The sequence below is a fragment of the Monopterus albus genome, unplaced genomic scaffold (assembly GCF_001952655.1).
Source record: "Monopterus albus unplaced genomic scaffold, M_albus_1.0 scaffold180.1, whole genome shotgun sequence".
NCBI lineage: Eukaryota > Metazoa > Chordata > Actinopteri > Synbranchiformes > Synbranchidae > Monopterus > Monopterus albus.
Window position 1 is genome coordinate 803,712 of NW_018128060.1, and position 13,952 is coordinate 817,663.

At 40.3% G+C, this 13,952-nt stretch overlaps 1 protein-coding gene across 2 annotated transcripts in view; it reads right to left on the reverse strand.

Moving 5' to 3' along the window:
* Positions 1-13,592, reverse strand: part of nectin3a (nectin cell adhesion molecule 3a) — a 34,039-nt gene extending 20,447 nt beyond the window's left edge. For both annotated transcript variants that reach the window (XM_020616841.1, XM_020616840.1), the window contains exon 1: positions 13,326-13,592. In XM_020616841.1, the coding sequence (XP_020472497.1) occupies positions 13,326-13,575 (250 nt within the window). In that variant the 5' untranslated portion in view covers positions 13,576-13,592. The remainder of the gene's footprint in view (positions 1-13,325) is intronic.
* Between the last annotated feature and the right edge of the window lie 360 nt (positions 13,593-13,952).

A 13,952-nucleotide genomic window follows, 5' to 3' on the forward strand; every position in this document is an offset into this window, starting at 1 on the left:
TTCAGCATCGGTATTTAGGTCATGGGGGTAAAGATGATTTGACATTAAATTAAAGGACAATTCATTCATAATTAAATATTTCTAAAACCTTTTTTCATACTTCTGATCATTACATGAATCATTTATAACAAACATTGTTTGGATTCTCACCAAAGTAAGTAACTCCAGAGATTGGAAATGTGGAAACATCGCTACAACAAAGTCCAATGGGGCAAAAAAAAAAAAAACAGGTGACATTACCTACCATTTCATTTGGAGTTTATCATACCTGTAATGTCAGTAATAATCCCTCACAGCAAAAGAAGATGATTTGTAAACTGTGATAAATGTATACAAAGACACTTTGGGTCACTAGGCCTGTTTCACTTTTCGCCTTCATTTTATCTGGAAAATAAAAAGTCCTGCAACACTTGCAGTGTTTTAATTAAGAAGACCCTGACGAAGATAAAACAAAAGGTGAAAGGATCCTGATGAAGGCTTCATGTCGAAACGTGTTGGTCTTCCTATTAAAGTTGCTCAACACTTGCTGGACCTTGTTTTTTTGCGCTTTCAGTGACGTTTAAGATGATAATTGTAACATTTTAGATACGTCAGAAAACACAGAAAAGCATGCCATGGGGACTTTAAGGTGGTCTGATCAAATGGTGGTTTGTTTAAATGCCCCATACTTTTTCATAACTCACACAGGTTGAAGGTGCAACCCAGGGTGTCGTCCTTGCCCACCTCCCTGCTTCTCTAATTTTCAAATGTGTGTGTAGGAAGTGGACACAGGCTGAAGGGCAGTGTTTCACTACTGTTTAACGAGAACAGTAATTCATACACCTTCTAGGCATTGAAGTCCCTCAGTCTTTAACAGACCAAAGGCAACATTAGCTGTTACACTGTAGCTATTACACTTCCATCTAATTATCAAGGTCACATTTCAAAACTGTTCATTAACATGCATTTGAAAATTACATCGGCAAACTCTGCTAACCTCACGTAAAACAGCACCAAATGAAGACTGTCTACGAAAAACGTAACTCAAAGGGGAACAAAATGGAAGAAAGTTTGGAATTTGATAAACTACTTCAGAATTTTATCAATAAATCTTCCAGCGGGGCCTGTATTTCCAGAGTCATCTGTGCCTCTAAACACTGCAAATTCAATGAATAGGCAGAGTAGAGCCACTTGTTTGGTATTGTTAGCCTCTCAAGAGGCAACCACTGGGGGAAAAACACAGACAATGCCTGTATGCCTAACAGAGACCCACAGCCTCTTGCTTTATTTTCTGAGGCCTATAACTCAGTCTTAATCAGTTAGACAGGATAGACCAAGTGCTAAATTGCCTGTTCTATAGCATGTCTTTATCATAAGAAATATTTGTGCAGTGTGAAGAAAACAGTTCCTCCACCAGTTCAAATCTACACCCTTCCTTCCTAGCATTGTATGTTTTGAGGGTGTGAGGCTATTTCATGGGCTAATTCATGGTGGAGACAAACACAGGCTGACAAGCTTTTAAAAAGGGCAAGCGGGCCTCTTTCACATGTCACTGTCCTCTTCAAAACCCTTTTCTCCCCCATAGCAATGTGAACTTCTATGTCCTTCTCATTCCAGTCACATCTGATTAAAGATCAGTGTTTAAAAGACAAAGATCAATAATGTTGACATACAGGGTGTCAGGATAGGTTGCAACCTCTCATCAGAGTCAAACTACAGCAATGCTGTAGGATTTGTAAAGGACAATGTCTGCCACTGTGCACCAAATCAACACAAAGATTCCAGCTATGGCCCTGCCTTATTGTGTGGGATTTGTTATTGTTTGTTTGGGCGATTGTGGTATTTTAGCATGTGCACAAAATGCTATGGACACAGAAATGGGAAGCAGTGTTTTTTTTTCATGCAGGTAGAAAATGACTAACACAGTTTTGGAACAGAAAAGACAGTTTTCATATGTCACAGTCATAATATTTCAATTTGTTGTGCGAGTAAGAAATATAACTTTGAGGGGTTTTTTACAGTCTCAATTAGAGCTTAAGCGTATGACCAACTTGGTATGTAGATGCTAATAGAGACCGCAGTGCACTCACCATCTCTCTAAAGCAGTGGTGAAAACTCTGAGGCTCTCTGGGGACTCTGGGTTCTGGGGTAGAAGTGGTGTTCATGTCAGGGTCTGCTAGCTCATCAAGTGCATTCTCACTGCTCCTGTTCTTCTTTAGATAGCTAGATGTTCTCAAATGAAACTTTTATCTTATCTCAGATGTTGACAGACATGAATTGTTTAGACATATAATACATAAAACAATTATTTGTTTAAATATTCACAGCACCAGCTAAAATCTACAGTCAAACCAAACAAAGACTGCATAGACAGGATACCTAGTACCTAGAGATATTTGAAAGGCCAACCTGCCACATTAGCCTCTTTGATAATAAAAGATCAACTGTATGATGGACTCTTACATTCAGTGTTTAGACAACTCTCCCCGCCCGTCTCTATGGATCATTAGTAGATTTACCTGTGAGCACTGTTAAGAAGGCTGCTGTGAGGAAAGGGATATTTTTTGGGTGCACAGCTGTGTTGTAAATATATAGGTGTTGTTTTTGCAATACATGTGTCAGTCCATGGATGCAAATGCAGTGAGACTCAAGAGCCTATCATTCAAGAAGTATAATTTTTAGACATTGTTTTCGCTACGTGTACACATCACTATACATTGAAAAGTACTGTACAGTAATTCCCTGATTTAAAAAAAAAAAAAAAAATCAAGCTCAATTTTGAATCAGGACAAAAATAGATCACACCTTTGTTGGGTGGTGGTGGATGGGTGGAGCTTTGCACAGAATAGAAAATGGGTTCTGTGGTAATCACAGACTCCACTGCCCTTGACTGAGTCTAAATGGGCTACTGTACTTTCATTAGACCAATCTAACATAATGGAAACATAGTTTCCCACATGCCACAGAGACCCCAGAGGGAATTGAGCTGTTTGTCTTTAAAATGATTCCCATGATTGTTCAATTTTAGCTTCCTTGTATGATGCGTATTTCTGCCAACAACCAACCACAACAATACGTTTTTCCCCCAAGGGACCTACCTGATTTTAGTAACTGTCACATGTAAACAACAGATAGTGGACGAGTAAAGTATTGGAATTCAAATAATATGCTTGTCTTTATTTAAAACATTGTTAAAATACATTCTTTTACAGATTTTGCACAAAATATAGACCAATCCACTTGTTAAAAATAGCAGTACCCCTATATGCTTTGTTATAGACTGGATATTATTAAAATTAGTCTGTGTTCAGGTTTGCCAGTAATCGTCACTAGTGCTTTGTTTTTTGTTTTGTTGTTTCACAAACCTTACCAAAGCCACCTTAATATATTTATTTACATATAAGCACCTCTAGGGCAGCACAGTGGTTAGTGCTGTCGCCTCACAGCAAGAAGATTCTCGGTTTAAGCTCAGGCCAACCCAGGGCCTTTCTGTGCAGAGTTTGCATTTTCTCTCCGGGTACTTCAGCTTCCTCCCAGTCTAAAGACATGCAGCTTAGGTTGACTGGCGACTCTAAATTGCCTGTAGGAGTGAGCATGAGTGGTTGTCTGTCTACATGTCAGCCCTGTGATAGACTGGCGACCTGTCCAGGGTGTACCCCACCTCTCACCGAAAGACAGCTGGGATAGGCTCCAGCCCCCCTGTGACCCTATTCAGGAGTAAGCGGTATAGATAATGGATGAATGGATAATTGCCTCTAAATATATGGAACAATATTGATAAAAGATGCTTTGGAGTTTTCTTGAGAAAATCAGCCTTACTGCATACCAGGGTAGGATATAGAGGAGTTCAGCAAAAACATGTCTCTGTACTGTGTGTATTCAGTGGTCAATAAACACAGTAGTAGTTTGGTCAGTATGGCCTTTCACCAGCATTATCCTGGTAAGAGGGAGTTTTCCCACCACACCCACTTTTCCCGGCACATGCACTCACCAAGTTCCGGCATCAGATTAAAGCGTTACCCTTTAGTTACACTTACCGCCAACTCTGAACAGTGCAAACAAGGAGATTGAGGTGCCTAGGTCACTTGTGACACATTGTAATAGTAGTAATAGTCACTTTTGGCTTTTTCCTGTTTTTAGGGGTCGCCACAGGGAATCGTCACACTGACGACTCGCATGTTGACATTTGGCACGTGTTTTACGCCGGATGCCCTTCCTGACGCAACCCTGACTCGAACCTGAGCCGCAGCAGCGAGAGCGCTGCGCCTTAACCACTAACAAAAATTAAAAATCTCAGCTGACTAAAAGCACAGCTATAATGGACTCACAGCAGGACATAAGCCTGTTCTCCTGTCTACTCTGTCTGTGGTGCCATTATATTGATCTACATCCTATACACCAATCTCTAGAGTTTATTCAAAGAGAAATGTTGACAAAATCCAGCTTTGCAAAGTATTAGGTCTAAGTCATAGCCAGAAATTAGAGAGGTGCAGTCAACCCTACATCTGTAGAAATTAAATTTACTAAAAGATAAAAAAAATAAATAAATAAAAAGGTCAGTAAGACAACAATCAAATGTATTTTTTCTGGGACTCGGGTTATAAGTCTAAAATGTTCTGATCCAAGTGCAGCTCATTTGGATAAAACAGACAAATATTTTATGGACATAAAAGCAGTAGTATCCTATTTATCGTTGCTCTAACAGCTCTGGGTTGTAGACTAAGTATACTCTCTTGTCGCTCGCTACTTAAATCAATTCAATCTGTATAATAGATGATATTCTAACATTGTTGTTAAGCCCTAAATAGAACTGACCACTTGTTTCGTTATGATCTCTGTCACAATGCAAGAAGACACAAAAAATAGCTCACCACAATGAATATGTGTGTCAGAAGTGAGCAATGATCTATGACTCTTTTTCCTGTGAGAAAGAGCAGCTCCACTGTTGAAATAAAGACAGTATATGTTCTAGCTTACTTCATCAATACAAATCATAACAAAACCTGAAGTCAATTTGGTCATTTTGCTCCATCTTAAATCAAAGACAGGAAATGTATGACCCTTTGGGTATGAAAATGAATGGAACATTGTTAACTGAAACAGCAGCATGGAAACCTACAGTGTGTATACTGTAAAGGAGGTAATGTGGGAAGTGGGAGGTGTAGAGGGGATGGCAGGGGAATACAGAATAATTTGGCTGAATACCAAAACCCTATTCAAGCCATTACTGCAACATATCTGCATTAAGGGCCAAGGCTTCTGAGCAAGCCAAGTCAAGAATCTCTGAGGTAAGGGAGAGGTCTTTCTTTTCCTGGGTTTTGTTGTCTGGTGTTATCAGACAAACAATGAGGGTAGAGGCTGAGTTATGAAACCTAAATAACTTGCACTCAGGTTCTGGAAAAAAAAACAAAAACAGTGAACGCTCACCAAATCTGGTTACGTTTGTCACAGGCAAACAGTCTACCTCAAATGATGTGTTCCTGACTGAAATGTAGGACTGTTACTACAAGATACAGTTTTAGACTGTCACTTATAAGCAAGTCTTTTACTGTAAATGATGCATGCAGTAAACATTACCTGCTGTGACTCTGGGATAGTGAGTCCAATACTTTGTGTTTTCACTGCTTGTTTCACAGGCAAATGATTTAGATGATCAGTATTTGTAGATGTCACAACAGAAGCTTCATTAAAGAAGAACTGATCAACTTTGCAAAAGGAAATTTAAAAATGCCTGACTTTGTTGAACTTGATATACAATATCACTGGTTTAGAAACTAGATAAACACTGAGTATCAAGGTGTAGGTGGGTGTGGTACTGACTGCATACTACCAAATGTAGATATAGTGACATCCAGGCAGAACACACATCACACTATTCTTTGTGCACTACCAGATGACACAACACAACAGATCCACCGTTAGCACTGCCCAGTATTTGACTGGTGGGTGTTAATTATCTCCCACCTAGGTGGTAGGGGGTGTGTCAGTGCATACAACTGACTGTGTGCTCATCCCAAACAGCACAACCAAATGACAGCTGAATGAGTGAAGCAAATAAAACAAAGTGGTGAAAAGCAGCCACACCTGTTTCCCATAACCTCAGTGCTACTCTCCTGGGGAATTCAACTGCTGACTGTGCACATCCACCTTGTATACTGTTTTTTTTTACAGTGCCTTGCGAAAGTATTTGGCTCCCTTGAACTTTGCGACCTTTTGCCACATTTCAGGCTTCAAACATAAAGATATAAAACTGTAATTTTTTGTGAAGAATCAACAACAAGTGGGACACAATCATGAAGTGGAACGAAATTTATTGGATATTTCAAACTTTTTTAACAAATAAAAAACTGAAAAACTGGGCGTGCAAAATTATTCAGCCCCCTTAAGTTAATACTTGGTAGCGCCACCTTTTGCTGCGATTACAGCTGTAAGTCGCTTGGGGTATGTCTCTATCAGTTTTGCACATCGAGAGACTGAAATTTTTGCCCATGCCTCCTTGCAAAACAGCTCGAGCTCAGTGAGATTGGATGGAGAGCGTTTGTGAACAGCAGTTGTCAGTTCTTTCCACAGATTCTCGATTGGATTCAGGTCTGGACTTTGACTTGACCATTCTAACACCTGGATATGTTTATTTGTGAACCATTCCATTGTAGATTTTGCTTTATGTTTTGGATCATTGTCTTGTTGGAAGACAAATCTCCGTCCCAGTCTCAGGTCTTTTGCAGACTCCATCAGGTTTCCTTCCAGAATGGTCCTGTATTTGGCTCCATCCATCTTCCCATCAATTTTAACCATCTTCCCTGTCCCTGCTGAAGAAAAGCAGGCCCAAACCACGATGCTGCCACCACCATGTTTGACAATGGGGATGGTGTGTTCAGGGTGATGAGCTGTGTTGCTTTTACGCCAAACATAACGTTTTGCATTGTTGCCAAAAAGTTCGATTTTGGTTTCATCTGACCAGAGCACCTTCTTCCACATGTTTGGTGTGTCTCCCAGGTGGCTTGTGGCAAACTTTAAACGACACTTTTTATGGATATCTTTAAGAAATGGCTTTCTTCTTGCCACTCTTCCATAAAGGCCAGATTTGTGCAGTATACGACTGATTGTTGTCCTATGGACAGAGTCTCCCACCTCAGCTGTAGATCTCTGCAGTTCATCCAGAGTGATCATGGGCCTCTTGGCTGCATCTCTGATCAGTCTTCTCCTTGTATGAGCTGAAAGTTTAGAGGGACGGCCAGGTCTTGGTAGATTTGCAGTGGTCTGATACTCCTTCCATTTCAATATTATCGCTTGCACAGTGCTCCTTGGGATGTTTAAAGCTTGGGAAATCTTTTTGTATCCAAATCCGGCTTTAAACTTCTCCACAACAGTATCTCGGACCTGCCTGGTGTGTTCCTTGTTCTTCATGATGCTCTCTGCGCTTTAAACAGACCTCTGAGACTATCACAGTGCAGGTGCATTTATACGGAGACTTGATTACACACAGGTGGATTCTATTTATCATCATTAGTCATTTAGGTCAACATTGGATCATTCAGAGATCCTCACTGAACTTCTGGAGAGAGTTTGCTGCACTGAAAGTAAAGGGGCTGAATAATTTTGCACGCCCAATTTTTCAGTTTTTTATTTGTTAAAAACGTTTGAAATATCCAATAAATTTCGTTCTACTTCATGATTGTGTCCCACTTGTTGTTGATTCTTCACAAAAAATTACAGTTTTATATCTTTATGTTTGAAGCCTGAAATGTGGCAAAAGGTCGCAAAGTTCAAGGGGGCCAAATACTTTCGCAAGGCACTGTATATGGACTGTGACGCCACACTGTCTCTGAGTGACCCCATCTTCAGTCATGTACTGTGTCATGACTCTTGAAAATACCAGGAAAAAATAGTTGAAAAGCTTTCCCTCTGTTCATTCACAGTAGATAATTAACCGTGGAAATATCTGGAAGCTATTTATACAGTGTAGTTTTCTGACTCGGTGACTGAAACAGTCAATTCCTGTCTATCCAGTAGAAAAGACGTACTAGCTAAAACACAGTGAAAAATAGCACTGCTAATATTGGCACTGTCTATGTACTTTTCTGCATTTTCCCCCTTTTCTTCCTAGTTTTAAATGTCTAATTACCCATGCACTGTGGTTGTACTGACTGCTAACTCTCACTGTTGACCTGGGAAGGAAGGTGACACAAAACACCAAAATGCCACTAGAATCACTGTGACTGGCTCATGAAACCAGATGGTGGGTTAAATGTTGAGGCTGGTGTAATTCTATAGATTATCATCATTAAAGGATAAGGCCAGTCATTTTCTATATTAAAAGTATTTTCAACGATTTCCTTACAGAGACTAGAATCAACAGTGATTTGTCTCTACTCATGGTTCATGTCTGCCAGTCTTGGATTATCTTATTTGTCTGTGCCACAGACCTCCATTGTAAAACACAGTACTGCACTGGGTGACATGTTTCCTTATTAGAAAAAACACGAGACAATATTACATACATACTACATACAGTATTTTTAGTTAGGGTAATTCAGGTTAGCGCAGGTAGTCCTAAATGGATAAGTGATTCCTAATGAAAGCAGTAAACAACTGACTTATTTATCCTTCTTACAGATAGGACCAGGGATAGGATAAAACTGGGGTTACAGCTCTGAGTTCACTAATGGACCACGGGAGAGCAGCTTGCCAAACAACGCCTCTGACAGTCACATCTGTCAAGAAGAGGAAGCAAAGGGTGGAGTCAACAGAGGCTGGCGACCACAGCCTGCTCCCTGAACCCCACACACAGCCTCCATGTTCCACAATAAAGCAGCACATTCATCGCCCGATGGCCTTCCTTCAAAGAGAAACATGGCATGCATTTAATATGATTAAGAGTTTATACTCTGCTGCTTCACAACTGAGATTTAACATCAAATGAGAGGATCAGATGTACAGCCAAATGCTAAAACAGATAGGGAACATCCCAAGTCTCTTGAAAGCATCCATGTTTCCCTCATTTGTGTCTTTTCCTTGTCTTAGTCCAGCCCACGTAAAATGTGATATAAAGATGCCAGGAAAAAAATGTGAGGATAGAGGACTTAAGGAAAGACATTTTTAGAGATGCGAGACATCCTTTCCTCCTTTCACCAACTTTCTAATAAAGGCACTGCAATACATAGTTGTATCCATAAATACGGCCTAAAACTGTACCGCGCCAAAAGGAAGCCCTATGTCAACAGTGTCCGGAAGTGCAGTCGACTGCTCTGGGCTCAGAGTCATCTGGGATGGACCATCACACAGTGGAAACATGTACTGTGGTCAGACGAATCAGTATTTCAGGTCTGTTTTGGAAGGAATGGACGCCGTGTGCTCCAGAACAAAGACGAAAAGGACCATCCAGACTGTTACCAGCAACAAGTCCAAAAGCCAGGGTCTGTCATGGTCTGGGGTCATGTCAGTGCCCTTGGCTAAGGTACTTACACTTCTGTGATGGCCCCATTAATCCTGTAAAATACAAAGATTTCGGAGCAACATATGTTGCCTTCAAGACGACATCATGTCCAGGGACGACCATGCATATTTCAACAAGACAATGCGACACCTCATACAGCACACATTACCAAGGCACTGCTGTGGAGGAAAAGGGTGCGAGTGCTGGACTGGCCACCTGCAGTCCCGACCTGCTCCCAGTAGAGAATAGACCCAGGACTGTTGTTCATCTTAAGACTTGTTTGCAGGAAGAATGGGACAAAATTATACCTTATACGCTTAATCACTTGGTGTCGTCAGTCCCTAAACGTCTTTTAAGTGTTGTAAAAAAGGAATGGCAACATCACACCGTGGTAAATGCTTTACTGTACTGTACTGTTTTTGGAATATGTTGCAGGCATCAGAATTTAAGTGTGTTTATTCTTTCAAACAAAGAATAAAATTGATGAAGTATCAAATAAAATAATGTGCTGCTGTATTGTTTTCAATGTAACACAGGACACAGATGATTTACACATCACTACTTCGGTTTTAATGTGGATTTTACATACCATCTCAACTTTTTCTGATTTGGGGTTATACTGCAGCGGTAGAAAAATAATATAAATGACTGCACGCTGAAAGCTTACATGATGTTTTTAGAGCGTGTGGCCAACTTTGACCCACCGGCCACCGGTCTTCTTCAGAGCAATTAAGCTACAGGGGTAGGACAGTAGAAGGATGTAGAAGGGACGCTGCTCCACCGTGGTAACATTAACTTCTGTGTCTCACTTAACAAGATTGCAGGTGAGTCCTCAGATTTGTTGTTGTAGTTGAGCGGGCATCTGCTTTTTTGCAGATTCGGCAAACTGTTTAACCTTGACACTGCTCCAGTGTCATTACTGTCCAATCAGCACAAGTTTGCTCTCTACTATCCCACATTTTGTCCTTGCAAACATAATGCTACCAGCTTACTTTACTAAGATGTCAACAGGACATGTAACTGGTCAAGCTGATAGTGAATTTTAAGAAAGCCCTCTGTTGGAACACAAGGCAAATTACATCAAATGGCCTACTGCGCCTACTGACATAGTGTGCACTGTTGAATTCCGACAGGTCATTACAGTTTGAATTGTTTTTTTTTTTTTACCATGTTCGAATGAATGTTCAAAATTCAAATAAAAAGTGACAGCCCTAGGATAGAGGAGAGGAATGATCATATAAGAGACTTGGAATGTACCCCTAGACGGTTGTGATTGGTAGGCCCACTATACGTAGCAATGTCCTTTCTCAGTACATTGATATCTTGTGAGTCCCTATCCACCTAAGGAGCTACATGCAGTTCAGACTTGTACCGTGTTGAGTGATATGTAAATGTTACTAGATTGAACCTAATAAGTTTCCCATCACAACTTTTACGAGAAGTGACCAGAGTGCTCATCAGATTAATCGAAAGGAGTGCATGTCTAAAAGGGATTGTTTCTATATGTATAACAAATTTAATGTTCAGACTGACAATGGCATTATCTAACCACCTCCCCCAAGCACAAGTTCCAAAAAAAGATATTGTGGTCTGATCTGCCTTATGCATGTGGTACTTCTTAAATGGCAAACCTGCTTTCTTGGCTACATCTTGCTGTCAATTAATAACCACTGAAGCACATTAACCTCTATAAAGGAACAACTTTGCTCAGTTGGGGCACTGCTTTTTAAATCTATTTCTGTTTTGAGTCTGTAATTGTGGTGGCTCCATTACTAGATTATTTATTTAGTTTGTGAATCATGTGGCCCCAAAAGAAGAACCCACAAAACTATGGTCTTCAATTACAGACCTCACAGCCTGTAGCCACGCCTCACATGAATCCCCTCCTCACAACTCCATCAACGTGAAAGTGATCACAATCAAAGAAACTGACATCAAAACTGTTTGTGCCACAAAGTCCCACTGCACACTTGTGCTTTCCTAAACAGGCCACATGGGCTCCAACCATATGTCACAGAGTCACAGACACATTTCTGTTCCAAACACAACACAAAAAACTAACTGTTCACTGGCTGGTCTGTCCTCTGTGTTAATAATTAGCAAACGTAGCTGTCAAGGCACCTAGTTGGACTGAAAACCTGCATGCACATAGCACCAAACAGTACATAGGGAGGCTAATCAGCTTAGTTTGTAACATTGCTTTGTTTATCAGGTCCCTGTGTTGATTTATGAACAAGTGTTTTATGGGTACAGACAGAAAAAGCATGGTATGAAGAGAAGCCTGTAAAAGTATGTGTTGCTAGTGTGTGTGAGGTTGTAAGCAAAACAGAGATGATGCTGGTTGCAGCTGCAGAAAAACTATAGAGTCAGAGGAATCTGCTAGGAAATTATACCGGCCAATATTATGTTTTCACACATATATCTTATCTTAAAATGTGCTAGATGATAACAAGAAACTGCAGCAAACAAATGCCAGAGATCTATTTGAGGTTATTTAAAAAGTTCTTCCATTATATAATTCATCATAATTTAAAACTGTCCCAATCAGTGCAAGTCTTGAAAAAACACTTACCAAACATTTTTGTTGTGAAAACATAAATGTGTGCCCATACATCATTAGCAGATATTTTAAACCATTAATATATCACTATCAACCTTTAAAAATCCAGTAAAGGGCTGGTTATGCTATACTAAAAAAAAGAGCTTTAATGATTTGGTGATTAGTTGATAAGCACTATTAATCACTCACCAGTTTAATATTCAAATAATTGCTTTAAGACTTTTTTTTTCTGAAAATAAGCAAAAGAAAAAATTTAACTAAATATGGATGTGTTTTGCACTGGTGGTCTTTGGCTCTGGGAAACTGAGGGAGACATCATTCTCTTTAACAACTTTAAAAAGCCTGTTTTTAGTATATCACTTACTACAGTTAAAATATTTCCCCCTCTAGCATTCTGGGAAAACAAATGGAGCATTCCTGGGCAGTATTTACTTTTGTATCCATCTGTGTTTATCCCTTCTTTTGTCTTAGCAAGTGTTAGATAATTATTAGATTTTAATGTGTTATTAATGCAGTTTAGTAAGATTCAAAGTCTGCTCTAGTCTGCTTTGCTTCAAGGTTAGATGGCAGTGTTGATTCTGAAATGTGACCTACAGTTACCATGACACCAGTTGTTTTCTCATATTAATCTTGTTAGAATTATGTCTGAGTGAATGTTTTAGTTACACACCATGTATCACATAACGTTTATCCCACATACGTGTCCAAACACTTGGCAAACTTTTCACAGAGGAGCTCCTCTTGGCTCACTATAACCGAGTAGGCTACTCCATTTGGTTTCTATTTTTGTACACCGCGAATCACTGCTGCATCCTTCACTGTGTTCCCAGCTATCTGAGTGGGAGAGAAACCAGCCGGTATTTCCCCACACACTCCCTGAGTAATGTTAGCCAAGTCATGATGGGACATACTGGAAGTAACGTTAGCTAGAAAATGTGCGTATAATTACCACCAAATCAGTGCACCGTGTAAAGTTGTCTCCTGTCCCGAGTGGAGTCGTTTTGGCTGAAAATCTAACGTGTACAATTAGCAGTTGCTCTGAGGCTGTATAACTTTACTATTAGTAGCGGAGTTGTATTCAAATGGAAAAAGGCAAACTAGGTTTAGCTAACGGCGAACTGAAACCAGCAGATATTTTCATACTGATAAAATGTTAGGATAAGTGTCCACAGACAAGAACCGTTAGCTTATACAACGCTAGCACGGTTTGAACCCACGTCAACACAACAATGACTGGCCGGTTCTGGCGTTCATAATCGGTGACTAACTAACGGGAGACACTCCGAGTAGCTCCAGTGCAACTTCTTTCACTGGCCTTTAAAGTAGCACCATATGAAACTGTTAACTCACATGTAAGCCCATATAAGGTGAGAAGTGATGTTAAAAGTCGCAGTCCGTTAGACGGCAAACTCCTCCTCGGTAATCGTTTCTCCATGGTTCCTATCTGTCTGAGCGCTCCGGCTCTCACTGATCCGTCCTCCTCCTCCTCGCTCGTCCCTGCTCTCTCTGGCTGGCTAGCGCTCCTGGGGAGCTGCTCTCCATAACGACCGATCCGCGTGGGTTGTACCAACTCCACAGGACAACAAAATAAACGTAGCATACGTATTCACGCACGCACGCACGCACGCACACTATCCCACGGATCGCCATTTAGTTTCATTTGTCCTCAATAGTCCTGGACGGATTCCGTGTGTCCCTGGGCAGAAACATGTTGAAGACCCTCTATCCTTCATACATACGCAGCATCGTTTGTTGTTGTTTGTTTCTTTATAATTGTTTTGCGCAGTGGTGGAATGTAACAAAGTCCAGGTGCTACATTAAAGTACAATTTTAAGGTGTCTGTACTTTTCCTGGCTTTCTTGAGTAGGCTATGTTCATTTTGTGCTACTTCATACTCCGACTTCACTAAATTTTAAAATGCAAATATTATACTTAATACTCTACTACATTTATTTGATAACTTACTTTTCAGAATCA